The sequence below is a fragment of the Halichoerus grypus genome, chromosome 14, assembly GCF_964656455.1.
Source record: "Halichoerus grypus chromosome 14, mHalGry1.hap1.1, whole genome shotgun sequence".
NCBI classification, from domain to species: domain Eukaryota; kingdom Metazoa; phylum Chordata; class Mammalia; order Carnivora; family Phocidae; genus Halichoerus; species Halichoerus grypus.
The window spans coordinates 25,153,426-25,175,731 of record NC_135725.1 but is presented as its reverse complement, the minus strand read 5'-3'; the positions used below and the strand labels follow the sequence as shown (position 1 = coordinate 25,175,731).

General features: G+C 45.1%; 1 protein-coding gene and 1 long non-coding RNA gene across 7 annotated transcripts in view; one reads left to right on the top strand and one right to left on the bottom strand.

Annotated features, from left to right (window-relative positions):
* NTRK2 (neurotrophic receptor tyrosine kinase 2) overlaps positions 1-3,181 on the bottom strand; it is a 323,196-nt gene extending 320,015 nt beyond the window's left edge. For 5 of the 6 annotated variants that reach the window (XM_036113467.2, XM_036113470.2, XM_036113471.2 and 2 more), the window contains exon 1: positions 2,607-3,026. In XM_036113467.2, the coding sequence (XP_035969360.1) occupies positions 2,607-2,818 (212 nt within the window). In that variant the 5' untranslated portion in view covers positions 2,819-3,026. Of the gene's footprint in view, positions 1-2,606 lie in introns of all 6 variants that reach the window. The other variant, XM_036113468.2, reaches the window with a different exon arrangement.
* A 1,621-nt stretch (positions 3,182-4,802) lies between these two features.
* The window catches only part of LOC118549212 (uncharacterized), a 34,952-nt gene continuing 17,448 nt past the window's right edge, over positions 4,803-22,306 (top strand). The window contains exon 1 of the long non-coding RNA XR_004923989.2: positions 4,803-5,438. This is a non-coding gene — a long non-coding RNA (uncharacterized LOC118549212). The remainder of the gene's footprint in view (positions 5,439-22,306) is intronic.

Below are 22,306 nucleotides of genomic sequence, written 5' to 3'. Positions count from 1 at the left end.
TGTACCATTTTTAAATGATAGAGTAAACTGTTGCTTCAGCAAATGCCAATTATAGTTTATTTACTTCCATTTTTCCTATTGAAAAAAATAGAAACATGAAATTTCAGCTAAGCACCATTACACTGGAACTTTCAACCAGGTTATTTTAGGAATACCATTGGGTCTCATAACAAAGTTAAAAAAAAAAAATTGTAATTTAGTTCCAACTGTAGCTGGTATCCATTGGCCAAGAATGTAAAAGCTGTTCAAACAAATATTAATATGTAAGAAAAAGAGCCAGATGGTGTTATATATGGATGACAGGGAAACAAGCTCATCCACTGATGTCATTTTGATATCAAAACAACAGAATTCAAAATAATTATATGAAGTGCTTCCCAAACAAGGATTTTGGTACATTTTACAGGACACCAGGGCACAAACCGGCTGGGCTCAAACAAAGCTGAGGGGCAGAGCTGAGCACAGACTTTTTCTCAGAACTCACATCTACCAGCCCCATCAGAATCACTAAGGAACGTAATTCCCCATCCCAAACACTAACCCTACACACCACACCTCCCCACGCTCTCAATCTCGGTGGATTTTCAAATCAAAAGAAAAAAAAATAACAGAAGAAATGAGGAGTGCCGCTGACAACAAACACTTGGGTAAAAATAAAAAAGCATCAGTTTTTTAAAGTCTGGAGATAGGAACCTGCCATCAGATATTACAGAAACCACAGCAATTGTGAGAACTGATATAAGAAAGCTCAGCTCCAATCTATTGATTTCATCAATACCAGGCAGCTAAGACCACTAAGGTTTAAAACAGTGGTTTTTTTACACTTAAAGAGAGTTTTATTTTCCTTTTCCCCCATTAGGGCCTAAAAATATTACAGTGGAAAAAAAAATGTTACAGTGAAAATGATTGGCTTGATCCCCTTTCCTCCCTCATTATAGATGCATCATCTAATACAGAATTTCAAAACCACCACCAACAAAACAAGACGTCTGACTGTATAAAGGCACTCTCCCTGGTCTCAAAATAGTCCAAAAGGCTCTGAATTCCATATGGCTTCCTCCATCTGACTACTGACCTCCCATCTCATGAAAAAGACACAGATCCTGATAGAAGGCCACAGACACTTTGACCAGGCCAGCCAGGGCCAGCACAGTTGGGGCCCTACCCACCCTTCCTCCAAAGCTGGATCCTTGCAAAACAAAAACAAAAACAAAAACAAAACCCACCCAGATCCCAGCCTCCTGGATCCAGCCTGACAGTTGGCTCCTCCCAGCACATCTCAGCTCTGCTAGGCCTGCACATTCCCCTCTATGCTACTGCCATTTCCTTCTGCCCGAGCCTTAGACCATGAGCATCACCAGCAGAATAAACAACAGAGGCTAGGAAGGTCTCTTACTTACATTAAAAACAGGTTATCTCAGTCAACTACGTTGGCAGAAACAGGGTGTGTGTTTTCTGGGGAGGAAAAAAAGCATGCGCACTCGCCAACCGGAAGGCCACAGTCCAAGCCCTACTTTCAGGGCTGCCTATCTGAGCCCCGAACACCATAAGGAAAACCGGGAGAAACTTTGCCTGACAATCCTCTGCATGGATGAATAAAATCTCGTGCCAGTGAAATGTAGGCAATGACCAAGTCCCTTGGGGGGGGAGACACCTCTAGGAGAGGTGACAGGGAATACTGGGGATGGCACTGGTGAGTTCCTACTTGGTAATGTATTTGTCACAAGCCGTCAGAACGGGAGGACAGAAATACACAACTCTGCTTCTCCCTCAGAGCAAGACAAGCTCAGACATTTCCAGGGACACAGGGGTCCGTCCCATGCTAAACGGCAGCATTCTACACCCTGCTTTATCATCCAACCTAGTCCTGGGATAGTATTCAATCAGCAATTGAGATTAATAGTCCAAATGGTCTCAAAATTATATCTCTGGGAAGTCAAGTCCAAATTAAATCAGACCAGGCTTTTAGGCTTCCGACAAGCACATTTTCTCTTTCAAGAGAGCACATTTCAACACTCAGAACTTCTCCTCTTACAGACCATTTTCCAGGCCAGCTCTGGATGCCGTCTCCTAACAAAAATCTGATCTATAAAATGAAAAGGGAAACCGGCGAACTCCAAACCTCAGCGAATGATGTTTAAGGGGGCGACTCTAACCTCCTTCAACAGATTTCCAAAAGTTCATTATTTTAACCTCCTTTCTAGTAAATATTACTGGAACTTCTAACCCAACATACACTTAGTACCTTAGGAAAGAAAAATGTCCAAAACTAAGTTATTGCATAAGGAAAGCCTAAAGCACACCCAGCCGGGCTTGGAAATACAGAGTGTATGCGGAATCCCTCCCCGCAAAGAACATATGTATTTATGTTACTGACACATACAGTATACTTAAAACTTATGTCCAGCTGTCCACCTCTCCCCCACGTTAGCAGCCCCAAGCCAGAGAAACAGGTAACTGACAGATGGCCCAGCCCTGCATCTCCCATGTATGTCGGACTTCTCCCCAGACCTGAGACAACATTCATGCCCCGGACAGACACGCCTGGCCAGCCCCAGCCCGGGGGGCGAGGAGAGAAGGAAGGAGGAAGAGCACCAGGAACTCACATTTCGGTGATGTTCTCAGGGTCTGCACTGTTAGGCTCCAACCTCGGAAACGCCACGATGCCCGGAGAAGGGTCGCTGCACCAGATCCGAGAGGCGCTGCATTTGCAGGACGTGGGACAGGCGAGAGCGGCCCTCCAGAAGCCCACAACCAGCCAGCAGAAGCCCCAGAGCCGCGCCATGGCGGGTCCATGCCACCTCGTCCAGGACGACATCCCTAGCCGCCAGTGCCAGCCCGAGTCGGACTGAGTACGTGTCCGCGCGCTGCACCGGCCGGCCTCCCCTGCCCCTGCTTGGGCGGCCTGTGCCGCGCTCGCCGCTCCCTCGCCCCGGTGCCTGTCGCGGGCGCGCAGAGCCGAGCGTGTCCAGGGCTGAGCGTGTCCTGGCGGGCGGCACCGTTCACAGTGGCCGGGGCATCTCGGGCCGCCTCACAGGGGGCGCTACCGCCGCTCGGAGCTCCGCCGCGGCCGCCGCTGCATGGCCCGGCGCGCCGAGCACCGGCCCGCGGCGCTGCCGGCACTCCCCGGGACGCAGGCTCCTTGCTAGACGCGCACTGGGATCCGGGACGCACCTCGGGGCTGAGGACAAACAGACACGCGTGAGACTGAGCGCAGGACCCCATACAGCGCGCTCGCGGCACCCCCACCCCGACCCCAGCCAGGCGACTGTGGATGGATGCGTGCCCAGCTCCGGCCCCAGAAATAAACTTGCCCCTCGATGGCACTGACGCCGCCGAGGCCGCCGATGTGCCCCCCTCTCTCTGAGGTCGAGGGAGGGGAGACAGGGCAAGGGTCCCCGAGACAGGATTCCATGGCACAGGCCGGGCGAAGGACCCTTTAAAGGGGGACGCGGAGACTGCCGGCGGCGGAGATGGCTCCGCGACGGGGGCCCCCAATGATGCTGCAGAATCCGCCACGGCCGCTGGGCGCAGGGGGCGCGGGCAGGTGGCGCGGCGCGTCCCACCTGGGGAGCCGCCACGGCCGTCCCGGGGGGTGGGGGGGACAGCGAGGGCCGAGACGCCGGAGGGCACTGTCCGCGCTGCTCACCCGGGCTCCGGCGCCTACCGCCCGCCCGCGGCGCCTGGGTGCAGGCTCCTCCTGCCGCCGGGCACTGAGCGCGGAGAGCGCGAGCGAAGGAGCGAGCGAGGCTCCTGCTCCAACCCAATTCCGGGAGCCGCCGCCGCCGCCGCCGCCGCCGCCGCCTCTGCTACTGCTGGCGAAGTGACGTGAGGGCTGACGCAGAGCAGGGGCAGAAACTCCAGAAAATTAGTCTGAAATCCAAAAACACACACGCTCATGCACACACAAACCCATAACACCCTCCAGACAAAAGCAACAGGGAGGGGAGGGGAATCTGGGGGCGAGCGGGGAGGAGGGAGGCATCGGTGCCACTGGCCAGGAGCAGACAGCAGCAGCATGTGGGAGTTCATACACGCGCACACACGCACACATCCTGGCTGGGTAGACGCGCGCGCCTGTGTGTGTGTGTGTGTGTGTGCGTGTGTGTGTGCGCGCGCGCGTATGTGCGCTGAGATCCAGGTACCTCCGAGATGGACCGTTCCACCGTTCGACGCCTCTCAGTCCCTACTTCACACCGCGGTCTCTTCTATCATCGCAGTAGAGGCTGTCTCCTTTTTTGAAATGGAAACCGGGCTCGGTTCAGCTCTGAAAAATGCGCTGATTCTTATTATAGGAATCCTCCCTCCCCTCTCCCTCCCCGCTGCGTTCTCCTTTTCCCATCCTGCCTAAAAGGGAGGGCGAGCTAGCCTAAAAATAAATAAATATTGTAAACACCAAAACGTGTTCAGCATTGGTAACCAAGGATAACCGCCCCCATTCCGGGCCAGCTATTTGGGGATCCGTGGTTTGGGAGGGTCTCCTGTGGGTGCTTTTGCAGAGGGAGGGGAGTCTCCAAATGCAACTCTAGCTCTCTAAGTGGGTCTTTTTCCTGCCGTGTTCCGGCATCACACGCCCGGGAAATAGAGACATGTGAGGGGAAGGGAGCGCGCCTGACGCGTATTGGGTTCCCGAAATGCGCGGCCGCAACCCCGGCCTGTCCGATGTGTGGCGCCGCGTCATTTTCTGTCATCCTTCAGCCTGGCAGGGTTCGGCCGTTCCCAGATCGTCGCTTCACTCCCCGCGATGCCCACCCCCGCCCCCGCGGGGCACCCCGAGCCCTTGCTCCCCTGCCGTACCTTGCGCGATTTCGTGTGTGCGCGGGTGTGCGCGAACGCGTGCCCTGCGCCCGCGCTGCCCAGAGCACGACAAGCATCCAGCTACCGACAAGCCCGGCGCGGGCAGAGCCTCGGGGTCTCACTAGGGACAAACGAGGCGATCCTGGAGGCTCGGGTGACAAACCGTAACTGCTCTGCGGGCGCAGTTAAATGATGGCTGCGGGGCATCCGCAAGCCTTGTCTGAGAATCCGTCTTCCCCATTTGCGGCTCCGAGAGTCTGTTTTTCCGCAGTCATTTAAAAGGGAACTGGGAAAATGCACCGCAGTGCCTGACACTTCCGAGGGCTCTGGTGCCCCCGCGCGGGGAGAGAGCGCCCCGCACGCGCCGGAGCACCAACCCTCCGCCGCGGCCGTGGCGAGCACTGCGCGGGGGGCGCGCTCTGGCGCCAGATGCGCAACCAGCGGCGCCCCACGCGTGCGCGCCCCTGCCCCGCCGGCACGCCACTCGCCCGGCCTCGCGGAGCTCCTGACCCGGCAAAAGGCGGGCAGCGCTCAGCTCCAGAAAGGGCGACAGGATGGGCTCTCGTCCAAAAGATAAGAATGGTCACCGATCTGCTCGCAGAGGCTGAGGGTGTGAAGGATCCAGAAACCCGAACGTCAAGGTGAATGCTTGCATCTTGGGGATGTCTTAAATATTACAAGGGAACAGAAAAGCATCTTGCGGGGGGGGGGTGGCTTTTGTACAGACCCGGGGCGCTGAGTGTAACCGCAGGAAACCCACGCGCAGCGCCCTAAAATCTCGCTGCAGGGCCGGAAGACAAGGCCAGCAGGTCTGCCTCTTTCCACCGTCACTCAGCTGACATGCATCGTGTGCTGAAGTTCATTTCTCAGCTCGGCCCCCAACCCCTGCTGGGTGAGGACCTGCTAAGGAAGGGAAGCCAAGGGCAAAACTGTCTTGGTCCAAGACACACAGTAACACTCGCCCGCCTGTCTTGCCAGTGCCCTTAATGGAGCTGCCCCTGCGGAACACCTGGGGGAGGGTGTGTACCTAATGACCCACCTCTCTCTCACACCCCCACCCTCATCCCATTTTTTCTCAGAAATGGCCCATTTGCACCCTAGTGGCTGCAGAGTGTCAGTACAGCAGCTAAAGAATCGAAGGTTTCAGAGTGGTTTGCAGACCAGATTCTAATTACGTTGGAATAATTTTAGAAGTTGTATTATAACATATACATACTACTATTATATTTACATTTTAAACATACCCCACTATCTCCCACTTGAAATTAGAACTGGCTGCCCCACTTCTAACCACACTTCCCCTGCTCTGTTTCTTCCATAGTACCTACCATTGTTTAACAGATCGTTTACCTATTTACTAGGTTTATATAGTTTATTGTATTTCTCCAAGCGGAATGTAAACTCCATGAAGGCAGGGATCTTTATTTTGTTCATCGATATATCTGAAGGACATAGTGGGTATTAAAATATGTGTGTGTGTGTGTGTGTGTGTGTAATGAATAAATGAAATAAGCTAAAGTTGCGATTCCTCAAATAGGCCCTCTTCACTCTCACTTTCTTAACCTATAACCCTGCAAGTGTGTCTGAATGATTGGCCCTGGAGAGTCTCCCTCCAATCATCAGAATCTCAATTTTCTCGGTGCTATCCCCGCTGTTAGCACTTTGGGGAGTCTGACTTTCTACCTCTTCTAATAGCCAGGTATGTTCTAGCCTGGGCCAGGGAGGGATCTCCCCCCCCCATCCATGCTAGTAACTCAACATCATGCACAATACCTGGAAACATCAGGCAATCAATAACTATTTCTCAACTGATAGAATTACGGATCTATCTCAATTTTAAGAACCACCAGATCTTTCACAGCCATTATTTCAGGGATCCTCAGACCATGACTTCGTAGGAGATGATGAATATTTTTGAGATGGACAGCCACTTTGGAAACAAAGAACCATTTCTTAAAAAGTGAGGCGTAGTCCTACCATATGATCCAGCCATTCCATTTTTTTTTTTTTTTTTGTATTTGTGAGAGAGAAATAAAAGCCTATGTCCATACAAAGACTCTTATGTGAGTGTTCATAGCAGCTTTGTTTGTGGAGGCCCCCAAACTGGAAACAACCCAAATATGTATCACCAGGTGAACCGGTGAGCAAGCTGCGGCATACCCACACCATGAGAGGCTACTCAGCAATGAAGAATCTCAAAATAATTATGCTGGGTCGAAGAAGCCAGACTAAAAGGAGTGCCTACTGTACGATCCCATTGTCATAAGACTGCAGGAAATGTGAACTATCATGACAGAAAGCATATCAGTAACTGCAGGTGAGCGGAGCAGAGAGAGTGGAAGGACCCACAGGGATCAGCGACACAGGCGCCCAGGAAGCTTTGAGGATGATGAATGTATTCATTATCTCGATTATGGTGATGATTTCCATATTATCAAGTTGTGTGTCTAAATATGTTTAATTTATTACATGTCATTCAACCAAGCTATTTTATTTATGTTTTGAGAGAGAGAGAGAGAGTGTGTGTGTGTGTGTGTGTGTGTGTGTGTACCAGCAGGGGGAGGGGCAGAGGGAGACTCTTAAGCAGGCTCCACGCCCAGCACGGAGCTTGAGGCTGGGTTTGATCCCAGGGCCCTGAGATCATGACCTGAGCTGAAATCAAGAACCAGACGCTTCACCCACTGAGCACCCAGGCACCACTCAATAAAGCTATCTTAAAAAGCAAGAAACAAACACTGCCCTAGATCCTCCAATCATCAGCTTCTTGTTCTCATTGGAGTGCTAGTAGAACCTCCAATTTTAGGAAGCTATTATAAAGTTCAGAGGTTTTGTAAATAAGATCAGAATCTGTAATGTTCTAATAGTAGAGGGACCTACTATGTAATACCTTTTACATTCTGGAAAAAGACTGGGGACACCATCATTTGTAAGATGGGAGAGATAGTGGCCCACACCTAAAAATAGCTTGAATGTGCACTAATAGGAGAACGACTCAATAAATTATACTTCCATTCTTTATACTATTCTACACTTAATTAAAATGAGTTAAACTATAAACAGTAACCTGGAGACGTGTCTATAGTCCATATTAAGTGAATAATGGAAGTTGCATGGCAATATTGAGTCTGAGTCTACAGAGAAAGCCACTGTTTGTGAATGTGTTTGCTGGGGTGTGCATACAGAGAAAGGAAGTCAGAGAAACATTTATACCAAACGCATCAGTAACCTAGAGGGACGGGAGTTGTTTGGAGGAAGAGGACAGACCAGAAAACTTGTAAGATGTTTCTTTGGCACTAATAACCTCCTTACCCACAATGTGTCTTATTTTATCACCCTTTCCTCTTTTGATTGATCTTTCCCTCTGATCCAGAGTTATCCTGTTCCTAGAGTCCCTCCCTTTTGTGGAGAACAACTGAATCTAAAAGCATGTTTGCTTTTAGATCTATACATAATGTTCACCACTGCATGTGTCACTTCCTCAAGAGTATCTGTATGTTAGTAGGAAAACACTGGAGACATAACCCAAAGGGGTTTCGGGTGCCGTGCCACCCACAAATGGGGGAGTATTTGAGGACTGAAGACCCTCAACACAGGCCACAATGGAACCAGAGGCTGCTTTACGATTAGCCCTACACTTGCTCCCTCTCACTCAATCACCTCTTTTGTTGTTCAGAAAGTTTCCAGCTGCTTCCTATCCCACACCCTCCAGCTCTGAGTTAGGGTCTCACTTTTCCCCAAGTCTGCCCACATAGTCTGAGAACCACATGCTGCCCATCCCTCTGAACCCTCACCCCACTTCCTGTCCTTCCTGAGTCCCAACCTTCCACTTAGTCACACATTTAGCACACACTAAATCAACACAGACTTATGGAGCTTTTACAAACAGCTGAAAGGAAGAGCATACAGAGAAAATTCGACAGAGCCTCAGGAAATTGGAATCACATATACCTAGGTGTCCCTGAAATCTAAGTTTTAATTATTGATCTGATTAGATCTCATGGTAAACTCCAGATTGTTTTCCTAGTCTAGGTCAAGAGTCTTATATCAATAGTCATACAAGGGAGTTAGTTCGCTTATTTCTCAATAAAAAGTTATGCTATGCCTTTTCTGTGCCACTCAGCCTAGATTTATTGAGATAGGCAAGTGTCCCGAGTTCCAACTCAATTGACAATTGCAGCCCATGCAAAGATCAGTGTTTATGGCCATATCACCCTTCAAGTTGACAAGCCACAAGCATTCAATCATATCAGACTTCTACAGTTTAGTAACTAAATGTTCTTACAACTGGAGTAGCTGCTCCTTATTAGTTTTTTGACCAGTATCCTTTTAGACCCATGCTGTCCAGTATGGTAGCCGACAGCTTATGTGGCTCTCGTGTACTTGAACTATGGCCAGTCTAAAATGAAATGTGCTAAAAAATAAAATAAAATATGCTACAAGTAAAATACACACATTAGTGTAAAGACTTAACAGGAAAAATGCAAAATATCTCATTAATGATTTTACATTTATTTTGTGTTGAAATGATAATATATTGGATTTATTGGTTAAATATATCACTATCAAAAACTATTGATGTACTATATGTTGGCTAATTGAACATAATAAAAAATAAAAATAAATAAAATAAATAATCACTAAAATTAATTTCATCTGTTTCTTTTTACTCTTTTTAATGTAGAGAATGTATTTACTTTTATTTTTAAAAGTTATCAACTCAACAATCATCCTTCTTAAAAGCCCCATTGTTATTATCTTTGACTCAATGACCTAGATCCTTGGGTCTCTTTGAATCTTCTGCTTTTAAAACCTTGAATCTGCCATCAACTGTTCTTTCCATATTTTTTCACCTGCAGGTCTAATATGTATGTTTTTCATGCATTCCTTTAAGTCGTTGATAAAAAATATTTAACATGACAGGTTGAGACACTCAACTAGAGACATTATCTAGGCTGACATTCATTCCTTAACTAATTAATTCATCTTTACACTGAGTGTGTCTGTTTAACCAGCTAAGAATCCATCAAAATGAATTCCATAATGAGGTGTTCCTTGACCTTTGGTCTGAGCCATATGTGAATCACACACCCAATTACATAAAGACCAAGCTGGTATTGATCATTTGTGGGTTTTGTTTGGGGGCTTTCGGGGGAGGAGAAGCTGGTTTGGTTTGGTTTGGTTTGGTTTTTTGCAATCACCCTGGCACTCATTTCTCATGCCAACTCCGTATCTACCTTCATTCTGACCTGATGTCAACCTAGCACTCATATTCTGGCTTTCGGACCTATAACTCCATTCCTTCCCTTGGTTCCTTTTGATCCTTATACCCTGTTTTTCCAATATGTAAATCAGTTTCTCCAAGTGAATTTGTCTCCACTGCCCTTTCAACACTTGGTGCACTGGTTTGTCTCAGATAGGAATTCCTCTTGGACAGCTTAGGCTCGTGAAACCTAGCCACAATCCACTGGGCTAATTGGGCACTCACTCCCCTTTCCCCTGATGGGGAAAAATTGGGTAAGATTGCTCAGAAAAAGGAAGAGTAGAGTAGGCAAGTGGGAGGTAGTCTGAGAAACAGAATGAACAGTAATTTAGGTGCATTTTGGAATCCATCTTTGTTCCTTTTTGGAAAATCAAGACATTTTCTATTCTCTTCTTCCATATGCCATTATTACCAACAGTTGTTCTTTGGTCACATAAGCAAGCTCAATAATGATTCTTAACATCTTTGCAACATTAAATATGCCATGATATCTCTTATATGGTCTCATTAACTAAGATTCCAAATTTCTTGTCAACCACATTACCTGTGGCATTTCCAATGTAAATATCCTTTTTCTCGCTAGAGAAGGCAGAGATTAAGAAGTACATAGTATTGTGTTGTCTCTCTGATCTGCTAATGTCTCTCCATCTGCCCCAGCTCTGGCTCTCTCTGTTCATTCTTCTCCTTATTCTAAGCCTGGTTCAAATAGTCCTTTTTTGTGTGTTGCTTTCTGTACTATTTTTTTTTACAGCTTTAATGAATTCTGGACTTCAGTACCTCTGCGACGGTTCTCACAGAATTGTGCTGTTCTATTGTATTCAAAACTTGGCTATATACCCCACCTTCCATCTTGTTCCACACCAAAATCCACAGCCTAGTTATACAGAGTCTCCTTTCTTCCTCTTGAGGATCATTCATGCCCGTGTGGTCAGAATCTTATATTTTAGAACTTCCCTTCTCTCTCAAATCAATATTCTCTTTTACAGTCAGCTAGTCAAAGGATTTTATCTATTTTTCCTCAAAAAAACAAAACAAAACAAAACCCCAAGAAAACCACACATTTGTTTCCTGAAGTCTAGGATACATTGCAGACTTCTCAGCATCCCACATTTGGCCAATATGGCCTCCAGTGCCACAGCTAGGTCAGTCTTGTGGGTTTCCATGGGCCTGATATGAGTGTCCTTCCTCCCTGCCCACCAAGTCCTAGGGACCCCTGTATTATCCAAGCCACATTTCCTGGGAGCCAAGACAATGGTATCATCAGTGACTGAAGTGGAAGCATCCCAACAAAAAAAGGATCAAGGGGGCAGAATCGAGCTGAACCAGAGTTGCCTGACACCAATTAGAGATGTTCTTTCTGTTGCACAAACTATGCTCTGTTTTAATGAGAAAAGCAGCTCATTCCTGTGGCCATGTCGTCTCTTCCAAAGTTGTGATTTCAACTGAAAGAGATGAACAACACCTGTGTTGGGAGTCTACATCCCTAAGCTCCTTAATTCATGTTACAGGTAGGGTAGAAATTAAGCTGCTTCCATAAAGCCACCTCCCCAGATACAGTAGCTCAAACAAGCAGGAAATTTATTCCTTTCTCGTGTCATAGTCCAGAGCCAATGTGCATTCCAGGAAGGATACATGGCTCTGCTCTGTGGAGTTATCCATAGATCCAGACTCCTTCCATCTTGTTCCTCTGTCATTTTTCCCAGGATTTGTCCTCACCTACATGGTCAAAGCTGACTCACCAGCCAGCAGGAAGGAAAGAGGACAGGAAATGGAGGGCAAACAATTTCCTTCTGAGGAAATGTTGCGGAAGTTGTATATACCACTTCCCCTTACATTTCTCTGGCAAGAACTTTACTGCAAAGGAGATCAGGAAATAGACTTATTTAACTGGGTATGACCAAATGTTCTGAGAAATTTGAAGTGGGGGATCTATTACTCAAGGGAAGGAGAATGGACATGGAAGGATAGTTTCGTAACTAGAACCTCAGTAAGAGATAGTCTAGAATTTTCCTGACTACGTAATCTTCAGGTTGAAACAGAATTTGATGGACAGTTTGAACGCTGGGTAACACCCTGACATTGTCCGTTTCTGTCACTGGGGAAAAACACAGGGTCTTTCTGCCACATTGGTCACTCCAGCCAACTCTGAAGTCAGCCTTTTATGCAAGACTTTATTAACAAATATATGCATAATATTCTGAGCAGCAAGCTCTACTGCCTTAATTTTCATCTCTAAGGATAGCCCTAAATTTTGATCATTATTCTAAAAAAAATTCTATAGGGAATATAACTTGTTTGTGTTTGTTCTTTCCAGTACCTTTAACCAAAGTGTTTTTTCCTTTATCAAAAAAGAAAGAAAGAAAGAGAGAGAGAGAGAGAAAGGGGAGGAAGAATAGAATAGAATAGAATAGAATAGAATAGAATAGAATAGAATAAGCAGACATAGCAAAGTCTCTATGATGCCACAGGGACCATCCTGTAATATTCTCACCTTTGTTATAGAAATCATTAGGCTTGAGTTTCAGTCACAACTATGCCACTTTATAGCTTATGTGGTACTTTTAGGGAAATAACTTACCTGTCCTAAGCCTCAAATTTACCTATCTATAAAATAAGAATGGCAGACTGAAAACATGGCAGCAGATTCTCTGACATCACTCTTATTGAAAAGTGGATTCTGTGTCTCCTCCGCTTGAATCTAAGCAGACTAATTACTGCCTCGATCAATATAAAATGGCAAAGTCACTATGTGATTTCTGAATCTAGGTCATTAAAAAAAGTGCAACTTTTGCCTCATGCCCTATAAGACTTATTCTTGAAACTCTGAACCACCACACAAGAAACCAACTACCCTAAGACTTCCATTCTGGAAAGCATCTCAGTCAACAGTCCCAGCTAAGCCCAGCCTTCTCGACATCCCTACCTACACAGCATTCATGGGAGGAAGCTTCTTGGATCCTCCAGACCAATCTAGCCACCAGTCGAATACCATTATGTTCATGCTATCTGGAACAGAAGAATTAGCTAACTCTGCCTGAATTCCTGACCCACAGAATTGTGAGGTAGTGTATGATGGCTGTTGTTTTTAAACCACTAAGTTTTAGGTTATTTTTGCTACACAGCAATAAATAACCCAAACTGTGAGGAACTGGATACCCTCAATAGTATCCTTCGACACTGATATTCTAGGACTTGGTAAGAGAGAAATGGAGGTATAGGTACCTTATTTGCACAGGCCACAAAATCCTGTCCACTTCTACCTTTCTCTGTGCAGATCCTTACCTGTATTCTATAATTAATTAATTAACTATCCATCAGTAAAGTAACTGCTCTGCAGCAAAAGGATAACTTCTGTAATGATATAAACAATGATACAGGGGGGCGCCTGGGTGGCTCAGTTGGTTAAGTGACTGCCTTCGGCTCAGGTCATGATCCTGGAGTCCCAGGATCGAGTCCCGCATCGGGCTCCCTGCTCAGCAGGGGGTCTGCTTCTCTCTCTGACCCTCCTCCCTCTCATGCTCTCTCTCTCTCTCTCTCAATAAATAAATAAAAATCTTAAAAAAAACAAACAAACAATGATACAGGGACATCTGGGTGGCTCAGTCCCTTAAGCGTCTGCCTTCAGCTCAGGTCATGATCCTGGGATCCTGGGATCAAGTCCCGTGTCAGGCTCCCTGCTCAACAGGGAGTCTGTTTCTCCCTCTCCCTCTGCCCTTCCCCCTGCTCTCTATCTCTCCCTTCTCTCTCTCTCTCTCTCAAATAAATAAAAAAAAGAGAGAGAGAGAGAGACAACTCAGGTTGGTAGTTCTCCATTGGCTTGTAAATGCTGCTGATCATAAGGCAGTCTCCAAGTGCCTTCAAAGTTCTAAGGCTGTATAAAGTATTATCTTTATAAGCAATAACTGTATATCGTTTTTTAAAGACAAGTGCCCCCAACCTAAGTTCTTATACCCTGACTTCCAGGGAGGTATTTGCAGGTGGTAGCCATCAGACCTCCAATTCTCTTCAAGTCAATTGACAGACATTGCTAACCACTGGATATATAAAGAGGAATAAGACATAATCCCTGTCTTTTAAGAGCTTAAAGTCCTGTGGGAAGACACATGCAAAAATGGATCATTTCCATTTACGTGGTGTAAGACAGGAGGCATGTACTGGGACCTAGAGGAGACAAAGCAAGAGACAAGTAAGGTTTCAGGGAGCCAATGACCTTTGAGATGAGTCTTAAAGAATACACTTGAATTATTCAGGATAGAGGACCAGGAGGATGGCATGAGTAAATGCAAGGAGGCCAGAGAGAGCATGGCATGTAGGTGGAAACACATGGTGTCTGAGTGGTGGCCATGCCTACACTTTTCCTCTACTCTCCAAAGAAAATTAGCACCAACTGTGTACACTGGCCTCTTGGCCCCAAACTAGACTGTAAGAAGACATGGTGACTGCTTTCTCACCACTTCCTTCTGATCAGAATCAACCCTGTGGCCAGTCCACCCTCAGCAATGCAGCAGCCTGTCTAAAGGGTGTTTGGTGATTCCTGCCAAGACCTGCAACCGACAGGCCCTGAAGCGTTTCCAAGTATTTTCATGTGTGTGCATCTCCTTCCATGCTTCCTCCTTCACTCTGCTGGGCTAGGGTCGCTTTATATGACCTTAGAACTGTTCTATCCCAAGTCTGGTTAACAGAAAGCCCTATAGAGACAAACCCTATATCCTAACTTCACTTCTGAAGTCATCCCAGCAAAGAGAAAACAGAAAACAAATTATTCTGTAGAACAAAACCCAATTATTCTGTAGAACAAAACAAAATCTTCCTAAGATTCTGCTGTTTTTCTCCTATGTGGCTTCTCTATCTTAAAGGACCCTCCTGGTCGGAGGTCGTCGGTTGACTGACCTCATGCCTTATTATATAAATACCTCTTTTCTGTCCAGAAGCCTTAGAGATTCTGCAAGGCCCTTTGCAAACACAGAAACTGCAGCTTCTGCCATCCCCCTATTACCTTTGAAAAGTTTTAATAAACCTTCTCTACCGCTGGAAGTCATCTTCTGTGCACATGATAAAATTTCTTACGGATTAAGAGAGAAGATCCCAGAGATGGGAGAAACCCTCCTGCCCTCCCATTTCTTCTTACCCTCACGTGTGAGACAAGTAGGAGAGAAGAAACTGTCTCCAAAGGATAATTCAACTTCCAAGGGTAGATAATGCTACTTCTGAGTTTTCTGTACTCCAGGATGTTTCTAACGGTCTTCAAAAATTATTATCAGGTACTCAAAACACAACCCCCCGAAATCAATTGTTTTTAACTTGAACTTGAAAGCATTTGCCACTCGGTACATTTAGATTGAGAGCAGAAACCCCGAGAGCCATCCCCAGCAGTCTTACAACCCCAAAGACATTATCGGCCGCTCTCTTTGGTTCTATTTCTCAGGGTCCTGTGAACTCTTTGTTCTCTAAATAACCAAATAAATAATATTCACAGAGAGTTCACAAGATTGTTTATGGAGTTTTGGGTTCTCAACTTGCCTCTCTGTGCCTGGAGCTCTGCACTTAACAAATGGGGATAATGTTATCACACATCCTCTCCTTCACAAAGCTCTTGGATGAGAAGCCACATATTGTCTTTAACTGTGGAAACTTTAAATCTGCAACTTCCTTCATGTGAAGGATATTGTCTCCAGAAGCAGCACTGCTTTTATTAATCTCATTTTGTAAGTGAAGAAAATCCTACAATGGGGGATCGACAAGGATCTTCAGCAAGAATCCAAAGTGTCCAGGTAGCTCACATTCTCCAGGATGGAATAAACAATCAGCTGAGAAGCCACCTCTCTGCCAGGTGAAGGATCTGTCCTGCAGCTGGCCATCATGAGAAATGTCAAGGCACAGAATGACCTCACCTCATCCCAGAACCGGCAGATGGGCAGCTTCTTTTGCTTTGGGGATTTTGACACAGTTACGGGGCTGGATGTGGGGCTGGCTGTGAGGCCCAGCTTACCTCTGTATCCCAGGGCAAAGTTGGGTGTCTCATTAGACAATGCTAGAGAGCTTCTTTTTTTTTTTTTAAGATTTTATTTATTTATTTGACAGAGAGAGAGAGAGCACAAGTAGGCAGAGCAGCAGGCAGAGGGAGGGGGAGAAGCAGGCTCCTCGCTGAGCAGGGAGCCTGAAGCGGGGCTCGATCCCAGGACTCTGGGACCTGAGCCAAAGGCAGATGCTTGATCGACTGAGCCACCCAGGTGCCCCTGCTAGAGAGCTTCTTGTTAAGTTAGACTTTCCTCCTTATCCATCTTTTCCTCCTGGAATATGATTTTTTTTGGCAGAAAGGAAGGTGTTCCAGAGTAGTTCGTTTTCTCCTTCATTCTGGATTTTCGTGGCCAGGAGAAAGAGACAGAGAGACAGGGAGAGAAAGAGAGAGAAAAAACGGTTTTTAAATTTCCTCTTAAACATCTGCTGAGTGAAATCCTATCTAAACACTTGCTAACATTTAGCATAGGTCTTTGTATAAAGAAGGAAATACCCCGTTCTCTTATTTTCATAAAAACACTGAGAAGAGATCATCTTAGCCTAGCCCAAGACCCCTTCCATCTGAGAATCAAGGCCCTTTCCTGCCTCTTCCTGAGCACATATGGTCTCTGCTTCCCTCTGTATCCCCCGTACTGTGCCCTGGGGTCTTTGCTCTAGAACAGAGCCGAAACACACAGGTGGGACCTAAGCCCACACAAATCTAGCAGACTCAAGATTGTGATGAGAGCCAGTTTTTAAAACAAAGCAAAACACAACACAAAAAAAGCCTTGCATTTATTTTTCATCTTTTCCTTCCCTCATCATCCTTCTTGATTACTATTTATTTTCAATATTTCTCAGCAACACAAGAGTTTTGTTTCTGTTCTGTTTCCTGTCACTTTTTCCAGACAGCCTTGGGGAGCAAAGCAGACGTAAGACTGCCATCTTGTGCTCAAGCCAGTTATCATTGTTTCTTTTGAAATCAGATGTGATTTGTGGGATTTGAGAGAAGGCCTTGGAGTCCAAGACTGACATTCCCTGACCTAGGTTTTTCCCAGAAGCTTTTGAAATTTCCCATCCCTTGGCACTGCTCTTTCTTGGCCTTCCCTCTCCAGGATGCCATGAGTCATCTAGTAGTTGAAAGCCTTTTTCCCCCCAAATAACTCCAAGTGTGACTTAGAATAATTATAGTTCAGATGCCACTACCTATGCTTTAATAACTGGGCTCAGTGGCCCAACTCAGGAGAGTGGGCCCTTAATGCCTAAGGCACACAGGTGGTTTATAAACAAAGACCTAGTGAGTATTCCCCACACTCTACCACCATCTCTACATTGGAAACTGACAAGTGGTGTACCGCGTGCCACAGTCTCGGCTGGAGGTCCTCTGGGGTCAAGATCCCAAAGGACTTAGGAATACCCAGATGGGCCACTTTTGGGTAACATGTTAGTACTGATCAAAGTTGAAAGTGGGCTTAAATCAATAACCTGGGAAAGACAAAGCAAAGGAGAGACATAGGGAAAATGGAAGGAAAGGAAAGAAGAACCACAGGCCAAGAAGAGATATCTAACGAGGTCACCCCAATACGAAGATGAGAGCTCCATATGGGAACAAGCACTAGACAACTGCAACAATAATGCCAGGAAACCAATCATGAGGACAGGTGACACTGACAAGGACCCACAGTGTCAGGGAGTCAGCAGGGATTGGTGGAAACTATTGTGAACTGGAGGGAGCACGTCCCATCCAAAGGAACATCTCAACTCAAGGACTCAGTTGTCAAGGAGGAACGTTGGTCTACCATTACTGAAGCTTCTGATTTTTAAAGGGAATTCATAAAGTCTACATTTGCACATGAAATCTTCAACTGTTTAAAGTTGGCTCAAAATGTTTTTAAAGACACTATGTGGGGCAAACACATCTGCAGGCCAGATCTGACCTGTGGCTGCTGGCTTAAGACCCTCCCCTATACCTGACACAAAATTTTATCAATACATGGGGTGCATAAATGGATACAATAGCCATACCCCCTGTCCTCTGTCTCTCATTCAAGGAAGTTTATGGAAACAAGAATGTCATGGATGGTATGATTGAACTATCCTCGTTTCTTTTCAAAAAGGATTCACACAATTATATATCCAGAAGCAAAAAAATGAACCTTGACCTAAACTTCACACTTTATACAAAAACATATTCAAAATGGACCATGAACCTAAATGTAAAACACAAAATTGTAAAACTTTTAGGAAAAAAAAAATGGGAGAAAATCTTTGGGACATAGGGCTAGATGAAGTGTTCTTAGCAAGATTTGGTGTGAAAAGTATAATTTACTAGAAAAAATTGATCGAATGGACCTGATTAAAATTAAAAATGTTTGTTCTATGAAAGATCCTGTCAAGAAGATGAAAAGACAAACTACTCTTTACTGACCACATAGCCAACCAAGGGCTTATAGCTAGACTTTACAAAGAACTCTCAAAACGCAACATGGAAAAAATACAATTCAATCAGAAAATGGGCCAAGATATGAACAGATATTTCACCAAAGAGAAAATATAACCACACAAAAAAGTGTTCAAAATCATTAGCTATTAGGAAAATGCAAATTAAAACATAATGGAGATATCACTACACACCTACCCGAATGGCTAAAATACAAAATAGTAATGCCATCAAATGCTAGCAAGAATGCGGGGAAACTGATCATGCAAACTTTGCTGGTGGGAATGTAAAATGGTACAGACACTCTGAAATATAGCTTGGGTAGTTTCCTCTAAAACTAAAAATGCACTAATCGTAAGACCCAGCAATTGCATTTTGGGGCATTTATCCCAGAGAAATTAAAACCTATGTTCACACAAACCCACATATGAATGTTCATAGCAGCTTTATTCAGAATAGCCAAACATTGGGAACAACCCTCATTTCTTTCATGAGTGCATGGTTAAGCAGACTGTGGTATATCCATACCATGGAATACTACTCAGCAATAAAAAAGGATGACCTACAGATATACACAACATCTTGGATGGACCTCCAAAGAACCATGCCATATAGTATATGCTTATAGTATATAATGCTTATGGCATAAATCGTATGATTCTATTTATATAATATTCTCAAGATGACAAAATTATAGAAATGGAGAACAGATTAATGGTTGCCAGGGTTAGGGACTGGCAGGGAGGATGAGTGTAGGTATAGCTATAAAGGGTGAGCAGGAAGGAGCTTTGTGATGATAGTACAGTTCTGCATCTTGATTGCAAATGGTAGTTACACACAACTATATGTACGATATAATTGTACGCAACTACAGACACACACGAGTGCACGTATAACTGCCCAGGTGAAATCTGAGTCAGCTCTCAATTGTCCAATGCCAACATCCTGGTTTTAGTATAGTTCTATAATTATACGCAGTATCAACACTGGGGGAGGCAGCCAAGGTAAAGGGTTCCATGGAACCTCCCTGCACATTTCTTCACAATTTCCTGAGTCTATAATGATTTCAAATTAAAAAGTTTTAAAATTCACAGACTTCAGCACACTCGCCATAATTAATAATAAGCCATTTATGCATACCCTGCAACAAGGTACATGCAATAGGTATGACACTGTGTGTCGCTGAACCTGAATTGAAAACCCAGGCCTTTCTCCTTCCCTCCAGTACGGGTTGCACTTAACCTCACACAGTGGCTTTCACAATAACTGACTAATCCAGTGGCCTCAGAAGTAACCAAATAAAACATCTCAGGAACAAAAGGGCCTTTGTCATTCCATCAGTTCAGGACTTTCCCTCATGTTAAGTGAACTGTGAGTCACCTGCCTTCAAGATGAGTTGACAGATAATGAACGTTCACAGAGACCGTGCAGTGAGCGTCTGAATGTATCAGGCAGGACAGGCTAACTGCTCTAAGAACCATCTCCAAATTCCAAGTGGCCTAACACAATGCAAGTTTATTTCTCACTGTGTGCAAAGTACAAAGCAGATATTATTGATTGGATGAGTCTCTTCCCACTATGACTCAGGGACCCAAGCTCCTTTCCTGCTATGACTACCCCATCGTCAATAGAAGTCTGGCATCACCCAACTGCAAACGGTGGGGAAGAGAGGAAATACACTGAATGCAAAGGGATGCTTTCTGGGTCAGCCCTGGGGCAGCACACATCACTTCCCCCAGCACTACTCACACAGCTCCCCCTGGAAACAGGGGGGCTGGGAAATGCGGTTTAGCTGAGTGGCCAGGAAGAGGAAATGGTCTGGTGAGTATATCGCCAGTCTCTGCCATACTAACCTTTCTAGACACTCCTTTCCTGAAAGTGGAAGTTAGCTGTTAAAGCACTGAAGAGATGGGTAAGCAACATGCGATTGAAGTAACTGGAGTGTGAGACACGGAAGGTTCTATGTGGAAGCTCTATTTTCAGGACCCACCAAAAAATCATAATTTTTGGCATTCAGAAAGCTTCTGAAATTTCTAGATGATTGAAAATTGCTCTCACAGCTGCTGCGGTGTGATCCCATATGTTTTGGCAGTGATTTTTCTTGTTACTTGCACTGATATTGTCCTGATAATTATTCACTCCATGTAATAGTTATGCACTATAATTATTCAGACCTCAATTCTCCTCTCTCATTTCTTAAAGGTGAAATAATTCAGCAAAGAGAACCATAGAAAGAGGAAAACTCTCCCACCAAATTCCCCCCTCATCAAAAGCTAGAACTAAGTTAAAACATAGAATGTGCATAGCTTCCAGAAAATGCAATTTTCTACTCATCTTTTCAACAGCACTGGATATGGCCAGACCTTGCAAACAAGAAATTTGGTTGCATCATGGGGAGAATAGACCCAGTAACACATCTGTTCCTTGGTCACACTCCCAACTGGGCTAAATTTGGCTTCTCAGTGGCCTAGGTGGGTTATAAATAGACTTAGTCATCATAAAAATGTTCTGAATGTGAATCAAACTCTCTAAATACTTATAGATCCTCTTCTAGCCCAAGATGGGAAACATTTCCACCCAACATCCCTGCAAATGCCCCACTGAAAGGCCTTTCTTTCCCTGACCTCCCCACAAAATCCTTGCCCATACCACAGTGTCCCTCATAAACAAGCCCTGCTCGCACCTGCTCCTGGGCTTTCTAGAGTGGTCTCTTCTGTTAACCGTGTCACCATGAATCTGTTGTCTGTGGTATAAATCTGAGTCACCGTTACACCCCTCTTTCTCTCTCACTAGTGTATGAGAAGATCAACAAGCTACTTGGAAGTAGATGCAACCATTTCTCTTCAAACAAAGCAGCTGAAACTTCACTAAAAGTACTTTATCAAAGCCAAAATAACTACCATTTTCTGTACTCCCCTTTCTAGGTGAAAGAGAAAAATAACAAAAGCTAAACTCCTACCAGAGATTTAGTCACAAACTCAGCTGCCAGCTCACATTGTTGGATCACTTAGCCCTGTCTTCACTATCTACAGTATTCAACAAGAAAAGCTGACGTTCACATGCAAGAAATGTTCCTGAATGGTCCGCTGGCCGTAAACTCTAGACTAGAACGTTTTGTTAACAGTAAATAAAATAACCAGGGCTCCAGTTAGCTGAAGTAATTTCCCAGAGGCTGCCGTTAATGGAGGTTTTTACTGAATATTGGAGAAGTTGGTTATTCAAAGATTGGGAGCACATTGGAAGGCATTTACTGAAGTGCCGTACTACTAGAAATTCAAGTATTCAGAGAAGTTAGGAGCTCAACGATACGTGCATGTGGTGGACACTCAAAAACCACACTGGATGAAACTAACAAAATAATGGAAATAATTCAGCTAGTGTTAGTGGAGTACCCACTACATGTCAGACATTTAGTCTTCACATGGAGCCTACCACACGGGTATCCTTTGGCACACAGGTGTTCCTTTGACAAATAAGGAAATTGAGGCTTTGAAGTAACTTGACCAAAGTCCTACAGGCAATCCAGGGGGAACCAAACTGCAATCCTTAGATTCCAAAGGCCCTTTTCTCTTCACTGCGCCACGCTATGTGGAAACTCCCGTCTCCAACCACATCTCTCATTCTTTTTCCATCCTTTTTGAGGAAAATGAATTTTCCATACCCTGGATCCTCCATTCATCTCAACAAGCCCTCATTGAATTTATCTTTCATCTCTGAGATTTCTGTTAAACCAAACTCTCTCCCCAGAGTTCTTTCCGTGTTAACCCCACAACTACGTGGTTTCACACCATTATGGAAACAGCTCCTGAAAT